The sequence below is a fragment of the Strix uralensis genome, chromosome 2, assembly GCF_047716275.1.
Source record: "Strix uralensis isolate ZFMK-TIS-50842 chromosome 2, bStrUra1, whole genome shotgun sequence".
NCBI classification, from domain to species: Eukaryota; Metazoa; Chordata; class Aves; order Strigiformes; family Strigidae; genus Strix; species Strix uralensis.
Genome location: NC_133973.1, coordinates 20,450,557 through 20,466,095, shown reverse-complemented (window position 1 = coordinate 20,466,095; position 15,539 = coordinate 20,450,557). Strand labels below are relative to the sequence as shown.

At 39.4% G+C, this 15,539-nt stretch overlaps 1 protein-coding gene across 1 annotated transcript; it reads right to left on the bottom strand.

Moving 5' to 3' along the window:
- Positions 1 to 3,610: 3,610 nt before the first annotated feature.
- Positions 3,611 to 14,972, bottom strand: POU1F1 (POU class 1 homeobox 1). Its single transcript, XM_074860886.1, is given in 8 exon segments — positions 3,611 to 3,824; positions 6,286 to 6,346; positions 7,767 to 7,931; positions 9,708 to 9,949; positions 10,944 to 11,061; positions 11,948 to 12,022; positions 12,025 to 12,096; positions 14,831 to 14,972. Coding segments are annotated over 8 exon segments (1,089 nt in total).
- Positions 14,973 to 15,539: the final 567 nt, after the last annotated feature.

Sequence of the window (15,539 nt, the reverse complement as noted above, 5' to 3'; positions counted from 1 at the left end):
TGTCAATATCTACCTGGTGTTTCTGTTAAAAGGTAACTGTTAAGTCCTGCAGCTCTAATCTGTATAAAAATCTTTCAGTAGCAAAGTGAGCAGGCTTGCTTATATTTATTTCAATTACAGTTAGTATGTTGTAGCTGCCTATAACAGAATTGCATCCCCCACTTAGAAATAGATTCCTTTTAAATCACTCTTAGCAGACTAAAAAAACACTCACTCAATCCTTGAACTCCTTTATCGTTGGTGACACCTTAATAGCAACTGAATCTGACAGTCCTGCATCCAAGAACAACACTACAATCATGCACGCAGCTAAGAATGGCTTGGCTGGGGCAGACTGAATCCTGCTCCACAAGTGCTAATAAGCAATGCCCAGGAAAATATGAAAACAAGATAAACGTAGATGACTCTTCCAACCTCTAACTATTTTCAATTTAGAGCCCTTCCAGACCCATATGTAAGTTCCTCTATATAAAACAGCCTTGAGGGGCTTTCTCATCTGTGAACTTGTCCATATAAACAAACTGGCACCCACATTTTTTAGTAGAGGAGTTCCACAGATTTTTTTCCCCACCACGTTAAGAACCACCACTTTTTTCTTAAGATTCTTTCCAGCTTCATGTCTACTCCTAGTTCTTACATTAGGCAATATGGTGAACAGCCTGCCTCCATCCAGCCTTTCAATACAGCTCATAATTCAGTAGACCACTGTAGCGTTCAATGCACACACATCAAATCTAGAAGAGAGACAGTAGGTTAAACAGTTACTCACCTTCAGTCATCACCTCTGCTTCTATAGGGGCCTTTTCTAGGTCTGTTGTATCCTTCATACGAGGGGGACAGAATGCTACAAAGTACTTCGGAGACAGTGAACCACAGATTTATACATTGTCATAATGTCTTGTTTTGTCCTCTGTTCTAGTTTTAACACCTTGCCTAAAGTTACTATGGGAAAAGTAAGAGCAAGAAAAAACCCCACAAACACGTCAAAGAAAAATAATGTAGCCCACATTAGTCAAATGGCAAACTAAACTCTTGCAGGTTTATGAAGCTGCCCCTCAGAAGTCTTACCTAAGGGTTCTTCCCCAATCAAGAGTGGTTGATGGCCATTACACAGTAAGTTATTCCTACAGAAAAAAATGAATTGCCACTTTCTCTAAGTCTAATGGCTGCAGCTGCAGCACATTAAATTGATTTCATCCAGCTTTTTTTCTTTAAAAAATTCCACTCTAATTTGTTTGTATTTCTGTGGCAACAGCTGGATGTGTTTAAATGGTGGCTGCTTCCTCCACTTAGCCCTTTGTCATTCTTTTGCAAGAAAATGGCATTATGTGTCACCTTTAATTTTATTTTGCTATGCTTCTGCAATTAGCCTTCACTTGTAAGGCTTTCTATAAGACTAGAAATCACAATGTTATGGTAAGTCTGCTTTTGAATTACCTATTACAGCATGCTAAAATGAATATGCACATCAGCATGATACACAACTAAAAGAAGTGTTACCAAAACAACTACAAACCATTACCAAATGCATAAGAATAGTTTATTGGATGGAGGGGTTGGGAAGTACAGGCTTATAGCATTTCTAGGAAGCCTTTTATAATTAAGAAAATAATTTAGGCTATAAATAACATATAGATCAGATAGTAGTTTCAACATACATAATATTAAATCACATGAAAGGTACACAAATGCATACCACCACCTTCACTGAGTGCTAATCTCAACTGTATTTCTCTTTCATCCTTTTGGAAAGTTCATGATCTGCCAATACACATGTGGTGGATAAAGGCTACAACTTGGTCTTTGCTGTAGTGGCTGAGCTACGCTAGTGATGAGAACAGCCTGAAGAGAGTACATAGCACAATTTCTCCCCTTTGAGTTATTAACTTGAAGTTTTCTAAATTAAGGGGTTATAGCAATGCATTCATCCATAAAAATATTTTTTTTTTTTAATCCAGGAGCCTGATTTCCATAGGTGAATATGCCCATGGTCACTGTAATAGGTATCAGAGATAATTTAACGTACACTAGGGAGAGAGCACTTAACTTGTACACACTGCTTCTAAGTGGTCTTGAACATTAAACTCCTTTTGCTTTCTGTGGGCCTATTATCTAGACGCTTTCTAAATCATCAGGTCTGCTTTATGGAAAAATAAAATGTATCTGGCTATTACTGCTTGCGTGCACTCAATTTCAGTCCTTGGAAAACAGTCAAAAATACATATATGGTAATGGGCTATTCTAATAACAATGAGCAGGCTGATGAAATGGCTGGATAATCTATCCCTGGTGAGTACTACAGTCATTAAATTCAGTTTCTCAGTGCCTGTCTTTCTGATAGGTGGAACTCTGGCACTGTGTCGTTCATGGTGTCCCCCCCCTCCCCCCCCATTATCTCTATGCTAGAGGACAACAAATAAGGGTTTATTTTCAATTAGAGGTGTGTAAGAGTGTGGGAATGTGCAGTGCAATAAATGCTCATAATTCTCTAATTTTTTACCCCTTCAAGTCACAAAGTCTTAAGGTAACGTAAATTTTTATAGCTAAGCCTATCCAAATCAAACTTTAAGGCATATAATAAATTAGCAAGAATTACCTTTGATAACAAGCATAAAAAAAAAAATCACTTCTACTTGGCACTGGTTTAAGGCAGTCAAGTGGTACATGGAGACAGAGCACACAGTAGGAACGGTGGGTGTTGATACCTCCGTACTTAGCTGTCTGTACTCTGTAACAGCTTACCCTACGGTAAACAATGACAGCAATTATGGCACATTTCTCATGGCATTTACCTGAAATGATTCACTGAGGTGTACAGCTGTTGTGAGCACGTAGCTGAATTTGAGCTGGCAGTTCTTCAGCTCGCTCGTTCTGCTACCTGACTCAGACCTAGTGGCAGTCCCACAAGATTTCATGGGCACATCCCATCCTTGGCCATAACTAGATATTCAGCAGTGTCACCACTGCTTGTTTAAGGTCGCTTATTCACCTTGTCTTCTTTGAAGGTCTGATTTCTCACTGGTGCTTAGTTTGGTGAGCTCAGTGTTCACCACTGGAGATGGGACCCTGCCATGTGCCTAGTAGCATAATACAATCTCACAAAGGTTAGCACAGTAAGATAGTTAATGTGGGATGAGGCTACAGCACATGCATGGACATGGAGAGGCAAAGTTCTTTCAAAACTATAGCTGCTGATACCAGGCTTTGTAACCTTTCTTCACATAGAATGCAAAAGCTTTGTTTCTTGATGCTTAGGGTACCTACATGGGGTTCTCCGTTAAACATTAAACGTACCCCAGGTGCAAGAAAGGCACAGCACAGGGAAGCTGCAAGTACTTGGACAACTTGGAAAGCCTTTCTAGCTGAATAATGCATAATAGGTTACTTGAAGTTAAGGAGAGACCTCCAACTCTTTAAATATATGCAGTAGCATTTAATTTGGTTACAACCTTTACATTAAAATCAGGTCTTCCACAACACACTACATCTGAAGCAGGCTAGCTTGTAAGAGAAACAAGTGGTTCACTGATTTTTCTTTTTTAAAACAACATAGTATTTACAATATTTACAAAAAGCAAAACAGAAATCCACATCTATGCACAGGAAAGCTTTACCGGCATTCGTGATGCTCCTTGATAATAGAACTAAAGGCATTCTGATGTAAACTTGTCTTTACTCTTTTTTCCCTTTGTCTTCTGTTGCAAAACCAAACTCTCACAACTTCTTTTTCAAGATTGAGCCCCTCAGCCATCCTCATAATTTCCTGAGAAGAAGGCTTACTTTGTTCTCCAAAGTGTCTCTCTAGGGCTTCTTTGGCAGCGATGCTGGATAAAGGGATAAAATGTCACCTTTAAAAACTTCTGACACATTCAGGCTTTCACCACTAGTTCAGAAGAAGGGTCAGCTAAGAGCACATAAGATAGTGACTTGGTTTATTTCCTCTTTTTCTATGTAAAGGAAACCCACAGAGCTTAAAGTAGACTGTATTTCTTTGCTGCCATGAACAGCATGGCATCATGCAGAATTTCAGCACAATTTAATGGCAAAATGCGCATCAAGTTCAGTGCAATTTCAGTGGTAATCATGAAACGTTTGTGCTTCTTGATGCTCTCGAGGACGTACAGCTACCAGTTAGATATGAATGGGATCACAGGAATTGGAACAAGCCTGAACAGCTAACCAAAGTTTAGTGGTTCAATAAACAAAATAAGTTAAGACTCCTATCTTTTCTTATTGTCAGATACAATTTCCTTCACGTTTGTGTTACATATTTTCAGAAAACAAAGAGTATCTGCAACATGCGTGTGTGCCAACAGGACACGTCAAAAACTGGGTTCAGCAGTAGCTGTAATTTCTTTGGACACAAGAGGGCACTTCATGCATTATTCTGGAAATGAGGTGCAGGTATTTCTGTTACAGGAATACACAAAGTATCTGCTGGAGTTCTAGTTATTTCGTTAATTAATCTGTAATATGTTGTTGGTCTTTCATTTATAGGTCTATTTTGCAATATTTAGGGATGTTACCAAAACTACCTAATTAATAGCATGATGTTCTGCACACGCAGAAATATAGAAACAACATTAGTTTTGACTAACAGTTTCTTAGGCTTTCTATCTAATCAAACTAGAAAATAGAATAGCTTCCACAAATTCAAATTAAGTAGTTTTTGCTCAGGGTATGACTAACCTAATTTGGTTAGTGGGACTTTTGTTTTACCTCTAGTTTGCCTTCAAACATCCATTAAGAATTGCTAAGAGTAAGGCTGCAGTTCAGATAAAGTCCTGATTAGTTTGAGGTCCTCAAACTGACGTCCTATATGTCTTTGAAGGAACAATTAATATTTTCTTACTATAAGGGATTTGGTCCTGAATTTCACCTCAATTATCTGTGCCCTTGACAACCTGTCATATTTGATATTCCCAGTGCAATGGGGTTAGATGTAAAAGCAGGAATAATTAAAAAATGCTTAATACGGGGACTGATTTCCTCAATAGCTGTTGAAAAACAATACCAAAACCCACAATGGTAGATGAGCAGTCTTCAGTGGGCTCCTCTAGCCAGGAGAAAACACCTAGGACAGAGATGGTCTCAACTCAGCTCTCACGCAGGCCATCCTGCATAAACTGGACAAGGTCTTGGCACTGCTGCTCCAGTCCTTACTGGCTTGTAGAGAAGCTGAGAGGAGAAACTGGCCTCCCAAGAGTAAAGCTTCATCCCTTGTGAGGTGATAAGCAAATGAGCTGTGAAGCATCTCCCATCCACAGTTCACGCCTAACTGAGAAACATCCCCTCAGAGGCATACTTAATTCAAGTCAGAAAAAATTCATATCATTTTATTCCTTATATCAAAAGCAGTACGATGAAAAAAACAGGTCTCGACTGTGAGAGAAGAAGGTAGATGTTGTAGCTATAGGACTATAGAGCAGCCTACATCTCTGGGAGATGCCACTGCACATTGGGAAGGATCCCTGTTCAAGGAACAGGCAGTTCACTGTAGCAGGTAGGGCCCGACAGCACCACAGTTGTGCCCAGAGGCAGCCAAATTCCCTTCCCGTGGAAGAATACCACAGCTCTGAATTCTTCACCAAAGGTTACAAGAGTCTGGGATATCTAAAGGAGAAGGAAATACCCCATTTGCCTATTTGGTATTTGTTTTTGTAATATGATTGACCAGCCTACTTGATTTACACATGGAGTTGAGGCTTAGATAGATGGTAGATGTTGGCCACCAGAGATGTGAGAGACAGGAGAAGGAGGTTCCCAGAACAACTGCCTGTTTTATCACTTTAGCTCCTTAAAGTGTTTCTTTGGGAACTCCAAAGAATCCAGTGACAGAGGATGGGGATAAGGATGCCATATCTGTATCTGCCATGTAAGAGCTTACCCTCAAACTTCCCAAACCTTAGTTCTATGGCAAAATAATGCAATTTATTCCAGTATAATGTAGAATCTCCCAAAATGAAAACAAGGGTGCTCTGATACCTTATTCGCTATATAGATATCATAAAATCTGGGCAGAATTAGAATAAAATATTTTTTCATATTAAAGTTTGTTGTTGTGCATTGGAAAAAAGATTAACTGGGAAAAGTATTGTATTTGGAGCAAATTGAGGTTCTGGAGGGTTATGCTGTTGTTTTTCACTAGAATGTTTCAAAATAGTGAAACATTTTGAAGCATTAGCTATAGAGATTCATTAACAGAAAATAACACTTTGATTTTGAACCCAGGAAACATCCTAGCCAAAGTGGTATCTAACACGTAGCGCCCTAAATGTTTATTACCTTATGGTGGTTCTGCGCTTCCTCTTCCGCTCATTCACTCCAACTTTTTCATTGTATAAAGCTGCATTAAAAACAAAACCCAGCAGTTACCTTCCATAAGGAGTGGAAAACAAGCACAATCATCTCCAGAGAAACGTCCCTTTCTTTGAAGACAGAAGAAAGCTAACAGATAATGCCGCTGAATAAAAGCAGCACCACACATAAAAGCACTTCTTTCTTTCAGCTGGTTGGTCATTGTTTTACCTCCAGCTATAAATGGTTGTAAGCAAAAATGGTGTGCCACCGGTAAAGCTGCAAACAGTGCTGGCTCTGTGCCTATGTAGCTGTGGAGCCATGCTTCAGCCCCCTCCTTTGACATACCTTGTTTCTCCTACCCTGCAGGGTACAGTCTAGGGAGATGGAGTCCATTTCTATACCTCTTGGCTCCCTCACCCTCTTTCTGCAGAAATACAGTCTTGGCTCTCAACCCCATTTATTCATCTGCTTCTTCCATCCCACTCCCTTCTCAGAGGCTGCTGACTGCGTGCATGATGTTACCCTGCAGCTCAAGCCTGTAACGCTGCTCAGGCGGTCAGTAGCTGCTACCCACTACAACTCCCTCACAAGTAATTCTTGCAATGTGCCAGCCACATTAGGAGACCCTCTGTTTTCCAGTGCAGTTGCAGGGGAAGGAAGCTTTCTACGTTTGGTTCAAAGGAAACTGAAGCGTGCAGCAGAAGCAGCTGTTTAACAAGGTTTCCTACTGTTGAATACAATGGCAAATCCAAAAAGTAGCATTAAGATCATCTCTTTCTTCCGATGCTAGGTGAGTGCTGCGCAGCAGTAGTCCTGGCTTTCACTGTCACCTCCAGACATACTGCTTCTCAGCATCACAATTCATCCAGCTGAAAAGGCTGTTCTTTAAGGCAACCAATTTCCTCTAAATCAACCGACCTGTTCTAAAGTACACTTTGCCCAGTGAACCCCATGACTCTTTCTGCAACTGGAAAGTAACTGGACAAAAAGAAGGGAATCCCCTAGCAGCAAAAAGGTTGCATCAAAAAACTCTATGCCATGCTATTCTTCTTTAGGGTTTAAAGACCACTGCCTCAGCTGAATTGACATCCTTTTCCCCATGGCCACATGTCATATGTAGTGAAGAATTCCCATATGCTGCTAAATATGCTGTCCTGTAGATCCTAACAACAGCTCTGAGGTGTCCCATATTGCAGTGGAGCTAGTTTGCTTGGATGGGACTGAAAAAAATTACTTCCATTAGGCCAAGTGATGTTTCTGCTATTCTGTACCCTCCATGCATTTCAGTTTGCCCCTCCTTGCCCACCCAAAAAAAGTTAACCAAAATTTAATAGAAGCACACCTTAGTGTTTAAAGCTGGTAAAACAAAAACTTTAGTCTATGGAAGACACATACTAGTCCTTCAACGTGTATATAGGATTCTGGTTTAAATGCAAATCAATATTCAGAGGATTTCAATTCTCTACCTCCTACTTGTTCTGCTTCCTCCAGCCACTTGGACAGTATCGATTTCAGTTTGCATGCGTTCTTAAAACTCAGCTGCAAGTTTTCAAACCGGCAAATAGTCGTTTGGCTGAATTCAGAGCCATGCACAGCAGCCAGCGCTTCTCCAACATTGGTTTGTGTATAACCTGTCAAAGACAGAAAAAAGTCACTGCAGAGCTTTCTATAAATGGTTACTTGCCTTGAGGCGCTTAGCCCTTCACTGATGACTCTTATGAACAGTGTGTGCCTGCAGCATTCTCCAGGATGGGCTTTCTGCAGAGGTCTCTGTGGCTGACACTGATGTGTTCAGTCTCCTGTTGGTTTCAGTGGAGTTTTACACTGATTTAGTGGAGTTTTACACTCTGAGATTAGAGATTTGAGAAGGATCCAGACACCCCTTATCCTTCTTTCTATAGATGGTGCAATGGCAATAAACTAATCCCTGGCAGCACTGCCAGTCTCCTGTTGTTTGTTGCAACAACTAAAGTTGAAGCGATCAGAGAAATGCTGCAGTTTCCATGCAGACACTGACTCTGTAACAGCAGCTTCCCTTCAGAGCTCTGAATGTGTATCTGCCATGTCCAGGGGTCTGGCTCATCATCCGCCCTTCCTGCCTCTGTGCCAGAACAGGCAGGATCTCTTTAGATGCTAAATGTCTCACGAGGCAGCATTTTGCCTCCATTTTGATTGCACTAACTGTGCCTCTCAGTCTCAGACCCACAGCCCATATTAACTCTGTCTTCCCTTGTAAAGCTCAAGATTAGTTTTCCTGTGCAAATTGCAGTTTTCCCATCAGAACATTAAGCCCAGTCTTACAGGCTCTGTGTCATTTGTTTGCATCAGATGAAGTTTTGTTCCCTGAAAAATTCAGCATGAAGATACAGTAATAATTACAGCGTTTAACAGCATGGGGCCTTGCAAACCTTTCCATTGCTGTGGCTGACATTAAATACATGGTATACAGCAAAACTGACAAAGTTGCAAATACTATTTTAAAGCCTAAATTTTTGTTTCAGTCCTTATTTTCACACTGCAAATGGAATGCTTACTAGCTGTTGAGATAATGCATAGATACTGGTAATAACCTAATAATTTTTTTTACATATCTAAAGCTAGAAGGATGCCCTATTTTGTAACGATACAATGTAATGTTATAAGCTATAATGTCAAAATTGCAACTCTCCATTTGGAATACCCTATATTTTAAGTGGGCTGAATCTGTAGCGCTGGGTGTTGCTTTTTTCAGTATAGTTCAAACAAGGGTGAGACACGCTTTTACTCTGCAATGTACCTCTATTCCCTACAGGTGAGAAAGACAGGGCTCAGTCCACCTTTGTCCTCAGCTAAGATTGTCCAGTGAAAGACAAGCACCTCACTGGAGACCCTCTTGCGTCAGCCCCAGTAGTTATCAGACAGCAACAAAGATATCAGTTGCTTCTGTACCTGTGTCTTGGTACAAGTAAATAAACCAGGAAAAGAAGCTTTCTCCTGGTATGAAAGATTTGCCATGGATGTCACCCATCTTGTATACTGAAATGACATTGCACCATCAGAAGAAGCACTTCATGGGGAAGAGGATGGTTATGAGAGGTTAGAGCCTGTGCTGCCCTAAGCTGCAGAAAATTTGAGGCTGTGCAAAATAACGCACCTGCCACTGAATCTGATTTAATGAACAACAATAATTTTCTCTGAGTAATTTAAGGACAGGAAAGTTTAAAGTCACTTTCTATGTACTAAGCTACAAAAAGCTGAAGTTCATTAATTCCATGCAAGTCTTTTAGGAATGGAGAAAGCTTGGCAGTGCAAGGCAGGATTAGAGGTATGATTAGACAACTGCAGAGGCTAGACCGTAAAACATTTGGAAATAATTGGGCTTTCACTGGAATTTTTCAGCTTTTTGTTCACAGACATAAAGCACATACCCAGCTTAATTCTCCGCAGCTTAAATTCATTAGCAAATTTCTCCAGTTCCCTGATTTCAGGGGAGTCCATGTCGATGGGCTCTTCAACAGACTTGCTTTTTCTGCGGAACTCCTGCTTGAAGTCTGCGGCGGTGGGATCGTCTGTGAGGAGGGACTGGTGCATGGGCGTAAAGCCGTGGCTGAGGGCACAGGAGCTGGCACTCAGGGCATGCTCCGGGAATTTATAAAGGCAAGGGGTCAGGCTACCTGAGCAATACCAAAAAGAAAACTCAGTATGGTTATTCTCTACTGCTACACAATAAAAACATGTCTTCATCATCTCATAATCCACATCTGTAATATGTGAAAGTACCCAAGAGTGAGAATCTCCTAGAAGATATGGTCTCTCTTGTGCCAACATCAAAAACCAACCAACAGCCACTTTCACCAGCCACAGCCATCCTATTTCTTATCAAACTGTGATGCACCTAAATAAGATGGTAAATGGACCAAACTTAAACAAATAACAATCCAAGGTCTCAGCTGGAATTAAGTGGCACAACAAATTGATGGATCAATGTAATTTTGAGCCACCTAAATTGTGCCAGTCCCTTATTTTCTGTTACAAAGAACATTTCCATGTAAATACCATGTGATGTTCAGACAAAATACTACCTTGGTTTAGCTTCAGCACAAAATTTCTTTGAGGAAAGTACACAGGTCAGAGCTTAAAGAAAAAAAAACAACAAACAAACAAAACCCCAAACACATTCAGAATGATTGTTCTTGGCTTAAGAAATTGCTCAAGGACAAAACAAAACTATCTCATGCTACCATTTGTTCACAAATATCAGACTTAACAAGGAAATTCAGGTAAGAGTGAAGGCTGCTTTTTCACTAGATATTGTACATAGAGCTAAAGTCTCTGACCTGAAGGGGAAAAAAAGTAGTTTGAGAAATTTTAACACTCTTCAGTGTTTCTGGAGCAGCCAGTAAATTCCAAATTCTCAGAACATCCATTTAAACATTTTTTTAAATGCAGAACTTTGTAGCAGAACTCAGAACTTCAATAACTTCCCACCCCTTCCTCTATTTATTTCTTGTCTTCCCTTCCCTGATTGTTCTCACCAGTGTTGGAGGTTCTAACCCCATAGGAATATTTTATAACTTTCACACAGGATAACCACAAAAAAAAAAAAAAAAAAAAAGACGAAATTTGCTCAAAGAATAAAGTCAAAGACCAAAAATGAGAAGGACTTGCTTTGCAAGGTGCTGACACCATTTACCACATTGGCATGTGGCATGCTGCATGTCTGTAAGATGCGACTCTGGGAGAGACTTGCTGATAGCATCTCTGGAGTTGCAGGCTTGATGCCTAAAAAAAAAAAAGTAAGGGTGAGAAAAGAAAGGAGAAAAATGAAGATGTATTTATTTTGGAGTGAAACAAAATTAACTTCTGAGCAATACTTTTTTTTAATACCTATTAACTTTTCCTGGGGATCTGAACAATGCCAGGAATGTTTGCAACAGACACATAGATGCATAATGAAATAGGAGCATTTGGACATTTACACACCATGAAGGAAGTCTACGCTTTGTCCTCTAAAGCATCCCTATACAGATGTACTCATCTATGCTGACTTACTCTAATATTTCTTTCATTCTTAAGTGAAATAAAATGCCGAGTTTGATTTTGGATTATCTCTGAGTCATGATTATTTTCTGGGAGTTGTGTTGATTTGGTTCATAGCATTGTCTCATTGACTGCTACTTGAACTTGCATAGAATAACAGTTCCTCTTTCTTACTCAGCCTGGGGCATGGAAAACTGAGCAGGATGCGTGTAAAAATCCACGATCATCTGTATGATCTGCCTGCTGAATTCAGCTATCCTTTCATTATGCCATCATTTTATTTTCTCGTTCCAGTCAGGGCTCCATCACCCGAGGTACTGGTAATAGACAGGTATATCAGGTACATCACTCCTGGTCCCTCAAAAAGTGATGATCACCAGGGGAAGTGGACACAGGTGAACAAAAAAAGCAGCACTGTCCCAGTCTTGTAGATAGAAGTAAGATACAGAGTGATTTCCCAACAGATGCAGAGATTCGGGGACACTCTGAGCACTGACTTCCTAACCCTTTTTCTAGTGCCTTAACCCCGGTCCTGTCTTAAGCAACTGTCTTGAATTGGTCCCTCTAGAGGAAAACTGACCAAAATCAGCATGCTAATAGCTCACCCAATTGATGGTATATCTCTTACCTGCCATCACCCCATAGGTAGATGGTTGATTTCCATAATGACAGGAAGGCACAGAGTAATGAAGGCCTGCTGAAGGTTTCCCAGAGTCATCATGGCAAAGCAGATATGGGAGCATATAGGAATTTGGATCAAAGACAAAACAGACCGGACTGGTAAGAAAATGTGTGAGGATTTAAGACACAACCTTTAAGTTCAGAGGCAGACAGTATCCTTGTATGTAGTTTTTGTGTGCATTCAGTAACCATTTAACTCTGGGCCATAACCATCAGGTTAACACTGCTGGAGATCCAGACACTTGACCAGGCCGCATCAGACAAGACTGCCAGTATAAATAGTGAGATACCGTCTAAGCCAAGACCAGAAATTGTCATGCTGTGGTCTTGATGCATTACTTTTTTAGTACAATCTAAGGGCATAACCCAGTTTACATATACTGCTGAGCAAGGGAAGCATTGAACTGTCCACAAGGAGACTGGTTCTTCTCCCCATGCAACTTCCACACACTATTTCATTTAATCTTACATAAAAACTTGCTCTGTGTCCCCAGAAAATTGATTGGCTTCACTGCCGTGAAAACCCCACAGTGAACACAGTCATCAAGGCAGGCAATATTTTGTGCATGCCTAAGACGTGGGTTTCCAAAAGCAGCAGTTTGGGACATCTGCTTCGAGGCATCCAGAAGTCATGTTTTCTCGAGTGCCAAGCCACCAAAACCATTTCAGAGTGCTTTGGCAGGGTGGTGGGGAAACAGAATGATAGACTCAAGAGTCTTCTGAAAAGTTAGGCCTAAATCAACATTTTCCATCTTCATCAGCAACAAACACACAATTTATGTCTAGTGTTTTCACAGGGGTGTTTCAGATCTGTACCCAGTAATCGCCAGTGCCTGAAGAATCAGACAATTTTTTACTGAATACAAAATGAGATGTGTCTGCTTCTCATGCATAAGTAGACACAGAAATGCATATACTGTCCCCTCTAACAACTGCTATAAAGTATAATATTAAAAATTCATGTTCGTGAGCATTCAGATATGTAAAACTGCACTTTAGAGCACACATTCCAGCTGTTCAAAACAGTATAATTAATTAAGGATTAGAATATCTGTTTTTTGCAACTGTAATCATAACAGTACAATGTTCTGTTTAGATATACATACATAAAATCTACTAAAACAGGCATGCTTATACTGGTATAAATGCCCCCAAAATGAAGACTGCATTAATAATACTAATGCATTTAGAGTAATGCAACTTTTCTGTTCAGGTAAGATCTAAGAGTTTACTGGTGGTTTTTTTCTATTATTTCATAATCCATAGACTATAATTTTTATGCATAAAAATATAATTTTTAACTTGCTAATGAGGATGTAGAATTAAATAGTGAAGATGATGCTATCTAAATTAAATAGTAACGGTTAAAGTGTTGAGGATACTGCAGAACATCAGCTCTATGACATGGTATAGTATTTGAACAGAAGTATACTCACCTCTGTTTTGTGATGCAGAATTGTTACATGCATTTTTAAAAATTTTGACATTTAACATTAGTCATTATTCAAAATTCTTTCATGTTTTTGTGCACAAATTCTCCTTAGATGCTTTCATCAGAATGGCATTGTTTATTACAATTTCTGAAGCTATATATGAAATTTGTAAACCTTTACTCATTATAGTTAGCACCCTCTGTCACTGCTTCCATTCTCACAGGATCACCTATTAGATGTGATCCTGCAAACAAAATTCGCACTTACTACAGCAGTATTTTTGGGTGGTAACTACAAAATATCAAACCCCAAATCTGAAGACGACAAGCAAATGCTTTTGGCTGCCTGTCACATATACTTTTTATTATGAGTCAGATGAATCTAGAAAATACTATGATACAGATACATAAATTTGGCCTCATACAAAATTTAAATTCTCCTATTCCCTACTACCACTGCTAACCAGCAGCCATATTAGGATTTTTTGAGCCTCCTGCTTAATGTATAAGATCCTGTTATCTATCACCAATGCTCAGCTTTCATTACTTACATGCTTTTTCTTATTATTAAAATGTTTTATTACCAATGCATTTCAGGAGAAGGCTAGTTTCTTGTTAAGACTCCAAATAAAATTTTTACCTTAACTCAATTTCAAATAAATCAAAATTATTTCTTTTTCTGTTCCCTAAAGATTTCCATCAATTCCTGTATTCCAGAATCCCACTTCTGTAGGTTTAAAGCTGCAAGAAAACTTTCTTTCTCTATCTCTCTCTCAGATAGTTCAATGATTACATAAGTCCTAGTATTTAAATGCAATTAGTCAGATTATATACACAAACACATAAAATTCAAAAATATTGGTGAGATTTCTGCCACCAATTCTGAACATTCCACTTAAATCTTAGTCTTGACCCAGTATGCAATATGCTTTATAAAGCAATGTTTTTCCTTGAAAGCTTCACCAACTGATATTTAGAACTGACTTCTTTTAAATAAATTTCCTATTTAAAGTATTTTATATTATTTTAGATTGTGGTTACATAATAAATAAACTTTCAATTAATTTACATGACAGTTGTCATTGAAGACTATATAGTCATAACAACAGTGACAATGTTTGAGCCTTTTCTAAGTTAATGCATTGGTAACATACTTGAGCTTAATCTTGTAACAAACTTAGAGAAAGCTACAGATTAAGCTAAAAAGACAAACATTTGGGATTTTCCTGATTTACTCATCATGCAGAGTTTTGTGAAAATGCTTCTACTTTAATGTAGTCCAAATCAACATAGCATTGATACCAAACACTTTAAATATCGCAGAACTTAATGAACACGTATCATCCAAAAGCATTACAAATGAGAGTTACTGAGAGCAAGATTATTTTTAAAAAGTACCTGGAGACACAACATTGGTGGCATGGTTAGAAACCGGCAGGCACTCTGCGGCGCTGTGATGCATTATCAGAGGCAGAGAGGGAGAAGAGTCAGAATTCAAGGGTACAAAGGTGTCAGATGAAGAAAATGCTTGGCAAGTCATACCCTCAAACAGGCAAAAGAGCCACTTGCCCCTGTTTTCTAACAGAACAGATCCTTCGTGATTAACGGCAGCTCAAACTCTATTCCAGGTTTTTTACCTGCATATACATATACAGGAGGGCTCCAGAGCACAGGGAGGTCGTGTGCAGGTATTTATACCACTAGGAAATCCCTTTATCCATTTTAATGTTCTTTTCCCAGCAATATTGCTATACTGCTATAGAGCCTCCTTCCTTCCCACACAAACACAATACGTGTCCAATTAATGGGGGGGAAGAAGCGGGAAACCAGAGACATGATTTGACAGATATTTTCAATTAGGTCTTTTGTGAAGAACAATGACCAGAAAAAAAATATAAAGGTATCGTCTCCAAAGTCAGTAGCGATGAGACAGGTACGTTTAATACTAAGTAGGTTTCCACAGTTAACACCTGCCCCCAAATCTCATCCGGGCAATTGTCTGGAAGGCAACCCGGCTGAGAGCTCAATAGAAAGTCTGCAAAAGTCAAGAACCTATAGCAAAATAATCTAAATTAACCTAATTCCCTGCAGTTGCATAGCAATCATT